The sequence below is a fragment of the Orcinus orca genome, chromosome 6 (genome assembly GCF_937001465.1).
Source record: "Orcinus orca chromosome 6, mOrcOrc1.1, whole genome shotgun sequence".
NCBI lineage: Eukaryota > Metazoa > Chordata > Mammalia > Artiodactyla > Delphinidae > Orcinus > Orcinus orca.
The window spans coordinates 10,527,893-10,545,726 of NC_064564.1; the positions used below are offsets into that span (position 1 = coordinate 10,527,893).

A 17,834-nucleotide genomic window follows, 5' to 3' on the forward strand; every position below is an offset into this window, starting at 1 on the left:
CTTCAAAGACTGTCAACTATAGGGAAACGGGCTGGCACATAAAATTTCCAGCAAAGAGGGAGGATTTATTCAAATGAAAAAAAGTCCATAATTCTGAATTTTAATCTTTTCCACTTAAATTTTACTTGAGACTCCTTTTTATTTTTTCTCTAAACTGCTAGAGCAATCAGGAAGTCATAAATATTGAGGCTCAGCTGTCACTCTAAGAAACATTTTATGATTTTTTTAAATAAAAAAGCGTATTAAAATGAAAAACAATTCTGATATTTTGTGGGAGAATCTCAACTACCTGCTACACCCTGCAGTATCACTGAATCATCACAAATGAGGAGACTTTACAGATGCTCAAATGCAGGGCCAGGTCCACACAATAGGGAGTTCATCCTTCCAGCCTTGCAGGAAACGGAGAGAAAGATGGAGGAAACTCCACAGGCTAATTTTCTTATCACAAAGCTCACTTATTTCTTCAGAAATGTGCACCCTTCTTTTATGTACCTATGTAAATAGAGGGCTCCAGCTGACTTTCACAACACACACACACACACACACACACACACACACACACACACACACGTGTGAATAGCCTACAGTCCTCTAAATAGCAAACCAGCATGTATCATAGAAAGAAATGCAAATAATTAGCTAGTCAGTGCCTTCTATTTACCTAGACAGTCTGGCTGGAAGAGACAAGATATCTACACACGAAACCATTAGAGGACAACACAAGACAGCAAACACGGATAGTTGTTCAAACGTGTTGTAAAGATGTGTGTGGTGGCGGGAAGAGGAGGGGTGGGGTACACTAGCTGCTGCACTGAAAGCGGACCTTCAAGGATACTTCAGTTAGATGAACATGGTTCGCAGAATCGTGGTTCCCAAACTCAGGACCGGTGGACCAGTTCCTGGCCCACTTTTCACCCAGCCTCTATGAACTGAGAAAAATGAGAATCACAAAGCTAAATCTATTCCATTTAATAACATCCTTTTATGCAGCAATCTTAGGCTTTTTTTTTTTCCTCTTATGACAGTATAAGAGATGGTAGATTTTTATTAATGCCCTTATTTGGCAAGAATAAGAATTAGCCTCCCTATGTCAATTCCCACCAAATGCAAAATTCTGGGACATTGTGCCCTACAATTCAGCTTCATCAGGGAATCAGAGTGTCCATGTGTCATGAGTAAAGCCAAATGTTTCACCATGTTACCTCGGGGTCCAACGTCAGTACACCGGGCACAGCTGTGATACCTTCTCACCAGGAGCAAATGGCCAGTCCCTGAGGGAAGGGCTGCCCACCCCTGGTGCTGCAGGGGGACCAGAAAGTCCCCAGGGCTGAGGGGACAGACATCCCCTCCTTGGGATGGCACTGACTGTCCTTTACACAGAGGCGTGAACAGCCAAGTGGCTGAGTGGCAGAGGGGGGAGACCCTCGGTGGAGACCCTCTGAGGAGACCCTTCACTGCGACAGGCTGCGTCATGAGCCACGTGCCCTGCAGAAGCCACTTCGGGCACCTCAGACTTCCCTGTGAATGCCAGTGTGTTTGAGGCAATCATGCCGTTGGACCTGAGACCGGTGACATAACAGAGGCACAGAATAGCCACCCCACAGCTAAACACACCAGCTGATGCAGCACGATGTGGTCCCCTCGGAACACGTGGCTGGGGCGTGTCCCCAGGAGGGCCCCTTGCAGAGCAGGGCAGCCCTGCAGACTGTGGATGGGGTCCTGGAGGCTTACTCGGCTGCACAGGAGGCAAAGCAGGACCCGACCGTCACCCTGAGTCTGTAAGAGACGCCCAAACTGGGGGATTGTATCCTGCTGTGTTTTGCCATTGACGTAAGATCGATAACTGTTCTTTTTTAAATTTCATCTTGCATGTCATGGCAACCACTGTCCAAATTTCAGGATAAGAGCTATAAAGCCAAAGTCAAATCCCCATAATAATGGATTGTTAAAGGGGATGGAGATGAAACGTCCCAAGAGCAGAGCTGGGACTGTGTCTGTCCAATGCTCGCAACAAACTGGAGTGGCTGGGAGTCCTGGGGGAGCCCCAGCAGGAGAAGAGGGCCAGGTAGGAATGAGCAAACACAGAGAGTGACAAAGGATTGCGTTTGGGCTGCCGCAGTTAAACTGGGACGGTGCAGTGGAGACAGAATGCAGGCCAAGGTGTATACCTTTCCCTTACCGACTGCAGGGAGGCACTCGGGGGTTTTGAACAGGAAGTGTCAGGGTAAAATGGAAAGATCAGCCAACAGGTAAACATTAAAGGAGAGAAAGACTAAAGAAAGTAACATTCTGAATGCAAGAAGCATCTGTAAAGAAAACTTCCTGGGAGATATTCACTGATTTGCCGCCCTGTGCAAGAATAGAGAGGTCAGACGTGTCTGCAAAGTTTTCGTCGCCACATCTGAGACACAAAGGTACAGATACAGGGACGAGAGGAAGGGACGGATGCTGAGATTGGATTTAGATAAGCTGGGTCCTAAGCGACCGTTGCACACAGGCTCGGGGAGAGCCAGACCTGGGAGACGTGCGTGGACTACCCATCCAGGATTCTGAGAGCCCACAAAAACCAGATTTTGCCAGATTTTCTTCAAAAGGACTAGTTTGATGTCAGAAAATGAAATCGCCAAGAAGGCAATCAAGGATGGTGATGAATGGGAAGTCGACTCTCCCACAAAGTGACCTTTCCCCCGTCATGACTGTAAACCAGTTGCTTCTCATGAAGCTGCCCAGCAAATAGAGCCGGAGCACCACTACCTTGGCCGCCAACAGCAGCCCGCGCTTCGTCCGACTTCTCTGAAAGCGGCAGGATTCAGATGCTTCGTTTGAAACTGTCCTTGAGTTTGGGGACACGGTGGCCTATCATGGGCTTTCCCCCAAAGAGCAGAAAATAATGAATTCTTCCCAAAAGACAGCTTTCATAAATGGCTAGGACTTCTGTGCAGATGCAATTCCTCTCAAAACAATAACTATTTCAAATTCTTCCTTACAGTGTAACCAAAAGGGCAATGAGTCTGTCCAGTACTCGTGGCAAGAGCTAAAGATGATTCACCTACTGTGTTTCATGTGTTTCTCTCCCCTCCTGGCCATATTTTAAAATATAATATCTCCTATTTAGATGGCACTTTTAAAATTTATTTTTATGGAGGTAAAATGGATTTATAACATCATATAAGTTTCGTGTGTACAGCTCTATATTTCTACTTTTGTATTCACTACAGTGCTCACCACCAAAACTTTAGTTTCCGTCAACCACCATGCAGTTGGTCCCCTTCACTCAGTTTGCCCCCATTTCCCCTCTGTAACCACTACTCTGTTCTCTGAGTCTGCGTGTTTGTTTTTCTTCGGTTTGGCTTGTTCATTTATTTTGTTTTTTGTATGTCTGTTTGTTTCGTACATTCCACATATGAGTACAATCACACAGTGTTTGTCTATCTTTGTCTGTTTTGTTTCACTTAGCATAGTAACTTTAAGGTCCATCCATGTCACAAAGGGCAAATGTCATCTTTTTATGGCTAAGTAATATTCCATTGTGTATATATACCACATCTTTTTTATCCATTCGTCTGTTGATAGGCACTTACCTTGTTCCATATCTTGGCTATTGTAAATAATGCTGCAATGAACATAAGGGTGCATATATTTTTTTCAAATTCGTGTTTTCATATTCTTCGGAAAAATACCCAGAAGAGGGGTAAGCTGGATCCTACTGTCGTTTTATTTTTAATTTTTTGACGAATCACCATATTGAACTTTTTATTTAAAAATTCAAGCATCTTGGGCTTCCCTGGTGTCGCAGTGGTTGACAGTCCGCCTGCCGATGCAGGGGACGCGGGTTCATGCCTCGGTCCGGGAGGATTCCATGTGCCGCGGAGCGGCTGGGCCCGTGAGCCACGGCTGCTGAGCCTGCGTGTCCGGAGCCTGTGCTCCACAACGGGAGAGGCCACAACAGTGAGAGGCCCGTGTACCGCAAAAAAAAAAAAAAAAAAAAAAAAAAAAAAATTCAAGCATCTTCCATAAATAATATTTCATCATTTTTCCTGATAGCTTCCCTAAAAATCAATCATAACTTTATTATGTGACAATAATGGTTCCATAAATCATTGAGATTTGATGAGTCCATTGCGGGTTATGAAGATAAATGTCATCTCTTGCCACAAAGAAGGCTCAGGCTGCAGAAATTCTTCAATAAATATTTATCAAGTGCCCACCATGTGCCAGGCGGAAATGCATAGAGCTTGCCCCATATCCTAAACCAGGAGCATTGGACCTTTTAATTAAATCAAGCCTCCCCTTTGTAACAGAATGTCACCTCACCCAAGGACAGTCCCCACTAGAGAGAAGTTTCTGCCTGTACAGCACTCATACTAACCTTCAATGATGTCCCTTTTTCTACCGCTTGTTTTGCATGTGAGGAAAATAAGGAAAAGTAAAACTATTCCATCTGCCAAGGACCTAGGGAGAGGAGATGGGAAAACGTGAAACACAAATGTGTTCCCCACGGCTTGACCCTCACTTGCTCCCTTAATTCCTACCCCAGTGGTCTGAGAATTTTAAGCATCCATGTTTTTTAGCTCTTCATTTAACAAAAAACAACAGAATCACACTTTGTCTCTAAAATGCTTAAATAATATGGAGGTAAAGCATAGAATTTTCATACCAAACATAGACACCAAAACGGAAAGTGAAGGAGCAAATCACTGACGGGTACAGTCTCTTACCATTTGAAAGTTTCGTGAACAAAATATGCAAGGTAAAGACAACATTACTTTAAAATTCAGCAATTTCCCACCAAACTTCTCAAAACTAACTTTTCGTTTGGTCTTCTTCTTATTTCCTCTACATACTTTCCCCCCAAACTCCCACAAGTTTGCCATAATCTCCGTAACCAAAACTGCAACTCTTGCAAGAGGGAGCAGAACTGGCTGCTCTATGACTCTGCCTTTTGGGGCCTCAACTGGACGATGAAATTGCAGAGGCACCTGGCTCAGAGGGACTCATTCAGGGGAATGAGCTTCTTACCCTGAGATGTGTAAATGCAGAGTGACGCTGCTGGAGGCCTCTGCTGTGTCATTTCCATTCTAATCACCCTTGTTTCCAGTTGTTCATTAGTTCATGGCAAGAATTCCATCTCCAACTACAATTCCAGCCCAAGCACGTTTCCTTTCTAATGTCATGTGAGGTGGAGAAAACAGTTCCACTTGCTACTCTATAAACTGAGAAACGGTCAGAAACCAATGGGCGGCTTTGTGGTGTCCAGATGCTCTTGGTGTTCTAATTTGGAAAATGCTTTATAAAAATAAAATTTCACAGATTGCCTAAACTTTGAACAGATGTAGTTTTCAACTTAAGAACCCTGCGTGAGCTGTTAAAAACATAAAGATTTTTTTTTTTTTTTGCCTTTTTTGAAAGTACGGAAACTAAAACAGGGTCTTCTAATAACAGATAGAACAATGCTTCAGCACCATTTAGTTCCATCACAATTTGCTGGACTGCTTGCTGTGGGTGTTCTTGTGGAGGAACAAAACACTAGATACTCTCCTTAGCTGATGGTTAGAAGATGCTGGTTGTGACCTATATACATGATATGCGATACATATAGCAAATGGATCAATAATCATCATCCACAAATGAGATCACACTGTCCTATGCACTCAGGTTGTGACAGCAGGAGACACCATGGGCTTGACTGCCAGGTGAACGCCCTTCCAATCATTCCCAGGTGTCTCTAGATGCCCCCAAAGTCTTCCTCTGCGTGCTCACATACCTGTTTGTCAGAGGAAGTCCCCACTCTGCAGCACGTAAGATCTGCCCTTTGCCTTGTGCTCCCGCTTGCCTCTGCCCCCGCCCCCCCACGTAAAGTCATGGGAGAAGCCACACCACCACCATCATTCCCAGTAACAGCATCAACTTCCAGCTTGTGGTGTTGCCTCTGGAGGAACCAGCGCTTCGGTCCTCAACGTGCCAGAACTTGTTTGGGTCCTGGATAGACTCAGACAGGCTGGCCATCATCTAGCTGTGGGCCATACGTCCTCACTGGAACACAGAGACCTCTGTTTCTATCGGCACCCCTTCAACAATTCCCACAACAACTGGTTATCTCCACTTTCTCATAATTTATTTTTAGGTCATGAAAAATAATTCCATCATGTTCTGACCCTCAATCTCAGTCAAATACGGTCTTAAGGGATGAGAAAAATAAGACAAAACGAAACAGAAAGCATGTTTTTTTTGCCCTGTCATCCTATTTTTGCTTCTGAAGCTAGGTCATAAAAGGCACTGCAGCTCCCACCTTGATCTCTTAGACGGCTGGCTTTGGGGGAGGCCTGCCACCATGTCATGACATGGAAACTCACACAGCCCTGTAAAGAGGCCCACATGGAGGAAACTGAGTCCTCCTACCAATAGCAAGCACCGCTTTGCCAGACACGTGAGGGAGCCACTTTGGAAGATCTTCCAGCCCCCTTGGAGGCTTAAGATGACTGGTTTGTCAGCCAAAATCCAACTGAAACTCATGAGAAATACAAGCCACATTGCCTAGTCAAACCACTCCCAAGTTCCTGACCCACAGAAACTATGAAAGATAGAAAGAGAGCACCTCTGTTTACAACATGGTTTACTGAATATTTTAAGTCCACTGTTGAGACCTGCTGCTCAAGAAAAAGATGCTTTTTAAAATATTATTGCTCATTGACAATGCACCTGGTCATCCAAGAGCTCTGATGGAGACGAACAATGAGATTAATGTTGTTTTCATGCCTGCTAATACAACGTTCATTCTGTGGCCCACAGATCAAGGAGTAATTTCTACTCTCAAGTCTTATTATTTAAGAAAAACATTTCCTAAGGCTATAGCTGCCATAGATGGTGATTCCTCTGATACATCTGGGCAAAGTAAATAAAAACTTTCTGGAAAGAATTCACCATTCTAGATGCCATTAAGAACATTCACGATTCATGGGAAGAGGTCAAAATATCAGCGTTAAAAAGGAGTTTGAAAGAAGTTGATTCCAACCTTCAGGGATGACTTTGAGGGGTTCAAGACTTCAGTGGAGGAAGTAGGGGGAGATGTGGTAGAAAGAGAAAGACAACTAGAATTAGAAGTGGAGCCTGAAGATGTGATTGAATTGCTGCGTTTCATGATAAAACTTGAATGGGTGAGGAGTTGCTTCTTGGGGATGAGCAAAGAAAGTAGTTTCTTAAGATGGAATCTATTCCTGGTGAAGATGCTGTGAAGATTGTTGAAATGGCAACAAAGGATTTATAAAATGACATAAACTCAGCTGATAAAGCAGCAGCAGGGTTTGAGAAGGTTGACTCCAGTTTTGAAGGAAGTTCTACTGTGGGTAAAATGCTATCCAACAGCATGTCATGCTTCAGAGAAATCATTTGTGAAAGGAAGAGTCAATGGATGTGGCAGACTCCACTGTTGTTTATTTTAAGAAACTGTCACAGCTACCCCAGCCTTCAGCAACCCCTGCCCTGACCAGTCAGCAGCCATCAACATCGAGGCAGGACCCTCCACCAGCCAAAAGGTTATGACTTGCTGAAGGCTCAGTTGATGATTAGCATGTTTTAGCAAAAAAGTAGCTTTAATTAAGGTATGTACATTGTATAGACTACAGTATAGAATAAATAATAACTTTATAGTATAGTATAAAGTATAATATAGTATATACTATAGTGTAAATAATAACTTTACACTATAGTATAGTGTAAACATAACTTTTATATGAACTGAGAAATCAAAATATTCATGTGACTCATTTTATTGTGACAGTTGCTTCATTGTGGTGGTCTGGACCAAACCTGCAATATTTCAGAGTTATGTTTGTTAAATTCGTCCAATCCAAGAGGATGGAATATCTGTCCATTTATTTGTGTCTTCTTCAGTTTCTTTCATTAATATCTTACAGTTTTCGATATGCAGGTCTTGGTTAAGTTTATTCCTAGGTATTTTATTCTTTTGATACAATTGTAAATGAGATTCTTTTTACATTTCTCTTTCTGATAGGTCATTATTAGTGTATAGAAATGCAACAGACTTTTGTGTATTGATTTTGTATCCTGCAACTTTACTGAATGTATGTATTAGTTCTAACAGCTTTTTAATTGAGTCTTCAGGATTATATATATGTATCATGTCATCTGCAAATAGTGACAGTTTTACTTCTTCCTTTCCAATCTGGATTCCTTTTATTTCTTTTCCTTATCTAATTGCTGTGGCTAGGACTTCCAATACTATGTCGAATAAAAGTGATGAGAGTGGGAATCCTTGTCTTGCTCCTGATCTTAAAAGAAATCCTTTCAGCTTTTCACTGTTGAGTATGATATTGGCTGTGGGCTTGTCCTATGTAGCCTTTATTATGTTGAGGAACCTTCCCTTTATACCCACTTTGCTGAGAGCTTTTATTATAAATGTATGTTAAATTTATCAAATGCTTTTTCTGCATCTATTGAGATGATCATATGATTTTTTTACCCTTTATTTTGTTATGTGGTGTATCATACTGACTGATTTGTAAATGTTGAACCATCCCTGCATTCCTGGAATAAATCCCATTTGATCATGGTACATGGTCCTTTTAATGTATTCCTGATTTTGGTTTGCTAATATTTTGTTGAGGAATTTTGCATCTATGCTCATCAGGGACATCAGCCTGTAATTCTTCTTTTCCTGTGGCATCCTTGTCTGGTTTTGGTATCGGGGTAATGCTGGCCTCGTAAAATGAGTTTGGAAGAGTTCTCTTCTATTTTTTGGGCGAGTTTGAGAAAAATTGGTACCAATTCTTTTTTGAATAATTGGTGGAATTCACCAGTGAAGCCACTGGTCCTGGACTTTTGCTTGTTGGAATGTTTTTGATTACCTGTTCCATCTCCTTACTAGTAATCAGTCTGTTCAGATTTTCTATTTCATCACGGTTCAGTCTTGGTAGAGTATACATTTCTAGAAATGTATCAGTTTATTCTAGGTTGTCCAATTTGCTGGCACACAATTTTTCATAGTAGTCTCTTATGATCATTTGTATTTCTGTGTTGCCCATCAACACGTAAATGGATACACAAATTGTGGTCTATCCATAGGTAGTCTCTAAAATATAATAAAAAGTAGTACATGCAACTACGTGGGTGAGCCTCAGAATAATTACACTAGGTGAAAGAAGCCAGGCAAAAAGCACGTATTTTATGATTATATTTAGAATTCTAGAAAATGCAAACTAAAGTATAGTGATGAAAAGTAGATCAGTGTATAACACCAAGAGTGACCCTTAATGTGAACTGTGGACTTTGTGTGATTACGGTGTGTTCCTGTAATACATGCGCCACTCTGTGGGGATATGGACGGTGGGAGAGGCTATGCGTCTCTAGAGGCAGGACGCACATGGGAAATCTCTGCCCCTGCCCCTCAACTTTGCTGTGAGCCAAAAACTGCTCTAAAGACATAAAGTCTTAATAAAAAATTTTTTTGAATAGATCAGTGATTGCCTGGGGATGGTAGAAGTGCCTAAGAAAGGAGATGGAAGAGAGATTTCAAAGAGGCATATGGAAACGATTGGAGGTGATGGATATGTTCATTATCTTGATTGCAATGATAGTTTCAGTAATACATACACATGTCAAAGTATACCAAATTGTACACTTTAAACACGAGTAGTTTATTGCCTATCAATTATTCCTCAATAAAACCATTTTTAAATTAGGCTTACGTGCATTTTTAATAAGATATGTAGTTAAATAATTCGGAGAGTTAGTTTTTGTTTGTTCTCTATCTAAAGCCTACATCAAATGCTATCAGAAACACTACCATAAATATCCAAAATATTCGGCAAAAAAATATAATAGAGATATAATTAAATTATATCAAACCAGCCAAGAGCATGTAACCACTTGCAGACAGCCTGCACAGCCTTGGGGAAGAAGAGAGAGGAAATTGCCTGTCAGAGAAGCCTCTTTTTAGGACTAGATTAGCCATCCTCTCCTCATGCTGAACGCATCCCACTGACTTCAAAGAAGTCTCTAGATCAGAGAAAAATAGCGCTGGGCTAAATAATTGTGTTGAGTTGAGGCTCTCTGAAAAAGATCGTCTTTTGAGCTGTAGCCATGATGACATTTATCACATCATCAGTGGTAAGAGGGCTTTGGGGCGGGACTCAGGAGCTACTGAAGTGCTCTTAAGCTACAAAGAGGAGAAAAGAAACGCATTTCAATCAAAGCAGAAGTTTCAGAGTCATGGGAGAGTGATGCGATTCCTTGCTGGAGAAGTGACTGTGACAAATACGCACCTTGCTGGTGAGACTGGCTTTGCTGGTTATCAGCAATTTCTGGAAAAACCACCGGAAAAAATGATAGCTGAAGAAAGAGCAATCTATTACTCAAGCCACCATAATACAATAGCTTAACATTGACTCAAGCGCAGCGTGTGCACTGGGGTCACACCAGTGGGCACGTATGATTGCACCCGCCACAAAGAAGCAGAAACACGCAACTGAGGTGAGGTGGCCCAGGTAATTCACATGCACAGGGTAGCCTGCCGGCCGGAGAAACAATCAGCCCCCAGATAATATGCTCAGAAACAGAATAGGGATTGAATTTTCAGGATACTGAAGCCCTAGGGTCTAAAGTGTTGCTGGGGGGAAAAAAAAAAATTAGTGGATAGACTTGTGTCATTTGGTGAGGCAGCAGGCTTCATAGAAATAGCTACTTTCTTCATGCTTTATGATGAAGATGACCAGTCAAAGCTGAAATCTGTTCCTATGACTGAGGTAGCAAAGTGATTAAGTGTTCCTGGTAAACTATCAATTCAAACACCCGACTAGTATTAGAATTAAGGAAAGATGTAGCACTGGAGAATGCACTGAAGACGACTTGAATTCTAAAGGTCTCTACTACAGGGCTGAATGTGTTAAGTGAGTTAATAATTATTTGGGCAACACAGAGAAGGGAGACGTTAATACCACTTTGGGCTGAATACGGGGGCTTGTTGTTACACAAGGAACCACAGGGGTTGACATAAAAACAGGGGAGGCTCTCAATGTCGTGTGCACAGAGGTGCTCAGCATAACAATTTTTATTTCATTTGTCATTCAAGAAGTACAAAGGTCTGCAGCTTTTGAAAACAGAGAAATCCTTCATTTGCTTCGTACACCAGAAAATAAATGTATTCCTCAGCCACAGGAGCTACCTTCCTCTGTTACAGGAGTCCCATGCTGGGTGCAACCCTAGCGGGTGAAAACCTCTTGGACCCACCTTGAATGGGATTGAACGCTCTCCCCAACTCCCCTTTGTCCACACTACACTAGGAGCCGGGACGGAGCTCAGCCCAGGGCTGCAGAGACAGAGGTCTTCACCTACTTATTTTCTGACTGAGTTTAACCAACAGTGGGCCATAAATTGTCAGTTCCAGCCACGTGGCACACTCACCTCTAGCTACCCGTGAGCACTGCTGTTGTCATGAGCCCGTGGCTGCCCCCACTCTGCTTGCTTCACAGATAGAGGGCCAGCAGGACACCCCACCCCCATTAGAAACAGAAAAGCAGTGGGACGGGGAAGTATATTTAGGTCAACTGTGCGTCAGAGCAGGCTTCTCTGCAGAGAGCTTGAAGCTTCTCTGGAATGATTTCCACCGAAGCAAAGCATTCACTCTGTATTGGCAACAGCATCAAAAGATGCCAGACTCTGCATGTACAGCCACTTAATCAATTCAAAAACATTCATGGAGCATATATTATATGCCTATTGTGGACGTTGGGAGTAGGGTTGCCAGATTCAGCAAATAAAATTACAGGGCGCCCAGTTAAATTTGAATTCCGGATAAATTCTTTAGTATAAGTAGGTTCCCTGCGTAATAAGATAAAATGAGACAAAATTTTTAAGAGTTTATCTAAGCAAAAATCAATTCAAATTAGTCAGCGCCGGACAGGAAGTGATTAGAAATGCTCCACCCACAGGAGCTGGGGAAAGACTTACACAGATCAGAGAAACAGCAGAAGCAAAGGAAGGAAATCATTGATGGGCTGTAGCTGAAAGCTGGTTGGTTGGTTGTGATGGGCTGGCCTTAGGGTTTTGTTTTTAATTTATTTATTTTTGGCTGCGTTGGGTCTTCGTTGCTGCATGCGGGTGGGCTTTCTCTAGTTGCGGCGAGCGGGGGCTACTCTTCATTGCGGTGCTCGGGCTTCTCATTGCAGTGACTCATCTTGTTGCGGAGCACAGGCTCTAGGTGTGTGGCCTTCAGTAGTTGTGGCACACGGGCTCTAGAGCGCAGGCTCAGCAGTTGTGGCACGTGGGCTCAGTAGCTGTGTCTCGCGGGCTCTAGAGCGCAGGCTCAGTAGTTGTGGCTCACAGGCCTAGTTGCTCCACAGCATGTGGGATCTTCCCGGACCAGGGCTCGAACCTGTGTCCCCTGCATTGGCAGGTGGAGTCTTAACCACTGCGCCACCAGGGAAGGCCCTGGCCTTAGGTTTTGATCTTGTAACCTGGAGGCGTTTACAAGCTACATTTCGGTTTGCTTACACAGGCCACCAAGGCATTAGAGCCACCTCAGTCCGGGGGCCTCCTTGTTTCATTAACGAGGAGTGGCAATGACCAGAGCAGATCTCCCGAGCAGAGTTCCATGGAGGAGAATAAAGCTGGAGAGGACACTTAGGGACCTACTGTGGAATGTCTTCAATAGCGGGCCACCAACCAGTATGCGACCAAACGTTGGGTGGGCGTAATTCAAGAACCAGCTGTTTAATTTCTTTTAGGGGAATGACCTTTGTTTAGCAAAACACCTGGAAAGGACTTGTTGGTTACGGAAAGGTAAGCCTCAGCGTCTGGCCAGGAGAAGCAGAGACAGATAGTGAGAAAGCTGACTTACTCGGCGTGAAAAGGAAGAAGGAATGACATATTCTGGTACAGACCTGCAAGAGAGACATAAGAGGGAAATTTTGAGGACACATGTCAGGAGGCCAAAGGACAGGGAGGAAATTTTGTCCGGGAAGAAATTCTCTATAGGAGCTAAAGAATATGAAAGAAGTCAGAGCTTCCACCTTCCTGTTGTCAGCTTCGTCTCTGCCACTGCCCTCACACCTTCCGAGTCTAGGCCTCACTCATCTACCCGAGACGTGTTTGAGAGGTGAGGAATAGCGGGTGTTTGACCCACTCAGCTCGGCATGACCGAGGTAGCGAGCAAGCCTGGGCGGAATGCCAGCAGGAAAGAAGGAAGGATCCCCAAACAGGACATCAAAGTGAAGGATGGGGCTTCCCTGGTGGCGCAGTGGTTGAGAGTCCCCTGCATCGGCAGGGGACACGGGTTCGTGCCCCGGTCCGGGAAGATCCCACATGCCGCGGAGCGGCTGCGCCCGTGAGCCATGGCCGCTGAGCCTGCGCATCCGGAGCCTGTGCTCCGCAACGGGAGGGGCCACAACAGTGAGAGGCCCGCGTAACGCAAAAAAAAAAAGTGAAGGATGAACGTGTGAACCCACGTCCCTGGAAAGCCACACAAATCTTAAGGAAGACAGGAATGTGTCATTTGGGGTTAATGCAATTTCATTTAAGTCTCAAAAACCAGGAATCTCAGCTAACACCTAGCTCCACATATATAAGGCAACTTTTATACCCAACTCCTGATAGTTTGGGAGAGAATGATTGCATGTATAGATCTCCCAGTGTCCGTACTTCCTTCTTTCCTTCCTCTTCATAACTAATTTTTAACATCTTAGCACCATCACTAATGTTTATTCAATCTCAGGAGAGATGGGCCAACTCAGATTGATTTCCTTTTCTCTTTGTTACCATCACGGGCAAGATGTGTCATTGGGATGTCCGTTTCACGATTCTGTCCCTGTGCACCCAACAATGAATGTTTAAGTGAGAAATACTGCTTTGCTCCTACCCCGTCACCTCCATGTATTTGAGTGTATAGATACATGTGTTCCCGTATGAGATTGTTCTATTTCCTGCAGTGGGTGGATTTATTCTACAATCTATGAAAGACCAATGAAATGCTTCTTGCAACTGCTTATAACATTTCTCAGCTGAGGTTCCAATGGTTTCCCCAAAACTAAGTACTGATACATAATGACAGTGGCAGATTCACATAGTGTATTGTTATTTCTGGAACAATGCCTTCAGAATGATATGATTTGGCCAGTCACCTGCACTGCTCTAGACTGTCCCTTGACTATAATAATTGACACTTGAGAAAGTTTCCTCCTGGCGGGAAACTCCATTCAGAGAACAGAGCATCTGCAGTGGAGGATGTCTGATGAGTCATCAGAACATTAAAATGGTCAGGATTCACATGTATGTCAAAATGTTCACGTAACCCTCCTTGCTGGAGAGACACCGGCAATTAGTTTTTGCAATTATTGTGCTGGTTCTCTTTCCCCATCTCCTGAAAGCTACCGCAAAAGCGCTCCATGATTTGACATTCATTATCCCTGGAGTATGTCCATGATCTTCCTGCTTTCTTTGGAGTGTTTGGGAAATCCGCAAACCTAACCTTCGATCAAGTATTTCGATTTGAACAGGACGTGAAAAGGCAAAAGCTACCTGCCTGGTTCCCAGGTTAACTACCCTGCGGCTTCCCTGACGTTGCTGAGAATCTTCCAACTTGCCATCTCCTGCCTCTTCCACTTATTCATGTCATTTATTCTGGCAAACATTCATCCTGACCCTTGCAGCCATTTCCAATTGAACGCATCTGAACTGGTCAGTTCCTCTTTGAGTTTTCACAATAATTACTATTTCTATTTCAGAAACCCAAAGCAACAAATATCTACCCTTTAGCAACAGTGCTTTTAAAATATTGTTTTTATTTCAGTGCCTTTATCAACAGATACATGCACACGCTAGGAATTTCTTCATATTCATTTTATAAATGGTCTTTTCTTAACTCCACAATTAGCATGCCCAGATGAGCACACACATGTGCTAGGGCCTTTTAATTTTTTAAAAAAAAACCCAAAACACTATCTATCCCTAACTTCACAGCATTTATAGTCTAAAAGTGCTTATTTACCCAAGTCAAATAGATTTCTTAGTGACAAATCTTTCTTGCAAGCTATCAAAAATTTTAAGGCATGTCTCCACTTAATAAATCACTTTCTCATTATTCCTGGGTAATTTACCTCTGCTCTTTGCCTCTGCTCTTTGCTATTTTCTTACCTTTATTCATTTGTGTTTATGAGAGAAGCACAAAGTAGGTGAAAATTAAATATTTTCACTTTACCTAATAATTGGAATATAGGAGAAAGGTTGAATCTACAGCCAAAGATCTAATTTGAATACAAATAAAGCTTTAATATTATCAACCAACTTTTTTTCCATTCTATCTTTGAGCCTTGTTGCTAACCATAAAAACTGTCTGTCCAAGGACAAATGATAACAGGGCGCATTTCATCCCGAACATTTGTCAGAATGAAAGGTAAACAGCAAAGTGATACTGAAGACTCCTACTTGGACATTACATGTGCACGTGGTACCTGGTGCCAGGACAGAGCAGGAACCTCCGAATATCACGTTTCTTTTTCTGTCTCCAAACAAATGGGGCAGCTCAGAGTCTGTGGCGAGGGCTAAACTATAACAAAACAACGTCGACTCTGATCATCTGTCAAAGCAAACTGGAGTCAGAGAAAAGAAGGTGTTCTGGGGCAGGCAATGCCAGTGGGATGGCAGCCAGCACAGTGATAGCAAATAATAATAACCCCTCAGGGAACAAGCCTTACACTCTCCACGTCAGGAAGCTTCGAAAGGAAGGAACACAGAGGCAACCAAGAAATCAGAGTAGTCTTCATGGCACTGTGTCTTCTCTGCATCTTGCTGATTAACTGAGCCCTACATGTGCTAACCAAGGAGTCCACGGGGGATGAGGTGGGAGAGGCCCCCCGGCGACGCTGGAGGTAGGGGTGATGGGGAAAAAAGAAAAGGGTACAATTCCACTAGGAATAGGGTATCTGGAGACTGTCTTCAAATCCAACGGACCTCTAGGCACAGTTTCAGGCCCTATTTAGGATTCCGTAGCAATTTTTAAGACAAAGCAATTTTCCTAAACATCCCTAGTTTTTACTTTAGTCACTTGTATCTGGGTGTATCTGGGTCTTATTCTAGTTCCCAGACATTCTGCTCATTTTACCTTCTAAGTGCAAATGAGAGGCTGGAAAGGGTCAATATTCACACCAGCTGGGGGCTTCAAATAAGGAATGTGAACACAAAACAACAAGAATGAGAGCTTGTGGGACACCCGCCTATGAAGCATCAGAACGGATGCTCCAGACATGGCCGTGTTCTCTCTACCACTCAGCACCGAGGGGTGACGGAGTGTCAGAGAACACCTCATGGCAGCCACGGCCCTCCTCCAAGACCAAAGAACAAGTCATTTCACCCACGGCCAAGCCCAACACCCAGGCGTTCTGTCTTCCAATGCTGCACTATTATTATTCTAGTAGGTACAACAGCTCTAATAGCCATAGTACCTATTGGGAGCCAGGTACTAGTCGAAGCCCCTGACAGGTGTTACTTTACTTAACCTTACAACCACTCCCCTGATGGAGGGACATTCTGCTATGTTCCTTCTTCAGGCAAGGAATCTGAGGCCCAGAGTGTGTAAGTTCCTAGCTCAGTCTCAAAACTGGGGAAAGGGCTGAGCTTCCTACCCTGAACACCCACACTCCCTGCCACTAAGGAGTGTGCGTGTCTCCCTGCTCCCTCCCCCCATGGCTCCATCTGCAGAGAAGACTGGCCCCCTGGTGCTTCCTTAGCCCGACTTCACTGTGCAGTGAATTACTAAATTCCCCTGGGCTTCCGGTGGCACAAAGCATCACCAGAACACAAAGTCTTGAATTTAGTAATACTGGGCTCTCGCTGTAACTGAGAGAATAACAGCTTGTTTGTCCTCATTCTTTCCAAGATCCCTCACTGTTCCTTGAAAGGGTTTAAGCCATTTGATGCCTAAGAGCAATGTCATCATCTCCAGCCCCAACTCCTGTAGTTCTACGTGCAAAACAAAGAATTTGTCACCGTGAAATAACAGGAGGGATGAGAAAGCGGAGGGGATTGCAAGCTGGGTTATTTTTTTTACTGGCTCCGGTGAATTCTCTAATTGGCAGTTGGACCCCATGCCAGAAGCAGAGATGTGTGCAAGGCCTCGGGCTAATCATCTCACACCCCTCGCAGTTAGGAAAACTCCTAACTAGAGCTTCCTGAGATTGATTTCTTTTCTTTCTTTGTCCGTTTGGAGGGCAACTAAAATCCACCTTTGCGGGCACAAGCCAGTAACTGACCCTCTTTTCTGCTGCACAGAACCTGAAGCGGGTGGCGGAGACCTGGATGGATGAGTTTGCCGAGTACATTTACCAGCGGCGCCCGGAGTACCGGCACCTGTCCACGGGGGACCTCTCCGCGCAGAAGGAGCTGCGCAGACAGCTCAAGTGCAAGGACTTCAAGTGGTTCATGGCGGCGGTGGCCTGGGACGTGCCTGAGTACTACCCTCCAGTGGAGCCCCTACCCGCAGCCTGGGGGGAGGTGAGGCGCCCCCTGGGGGTGGGAGTGGGCTGCTGAAACCCTCAGCTCCCTTGCCCTGCGGCCAGGGTCAGCTGAAATGATCTCCGATAAATATATGTCCTCTGCAGGAATTGCTGGGGAAGGGCATTCAGCTCACCCCTGGAACCCCTGGCCACTGTTGACTCCCCAAATTGATTTTTTTTAAATGCGCCTGGAAACTGTTTATTTGAGATTAGTGAAATTGCGCTAAGAGCTTGCAGAGAATGAAAATATCTGTCGTGCTCTTGTGTACATAAATGTGACCCGATGTCCACGATAAAATCCCTCCCTGTCCGCCGCGCGCGCAGCCTGGT

General features: G+C 44.0%; 1 protein-coding gene across 1 annotated transcript in view; it reads left to right on the forward strand.

Moving 5' to 3' along the window:
• Positions 1-17,834, forward strand: part of GALNTL6 (polypeptide N-acetylgalactosaminyltransferase like 6) — a 1,137,703-nt gene that overhangs the window by 1,052,449 nt on the left and 67,420 nt on the right. Inside the window, exon 9 of the mRNA XM_004278676.3 lies at positions 17,281-17,502. Within this exon, the coding sequence (XP_004278724.1) occupies positions 17,281-17,502 (222 nt within the window). The remainder of the gene's footprint in view (positions 1-17,280; positions 17,503-17,834) is intronic.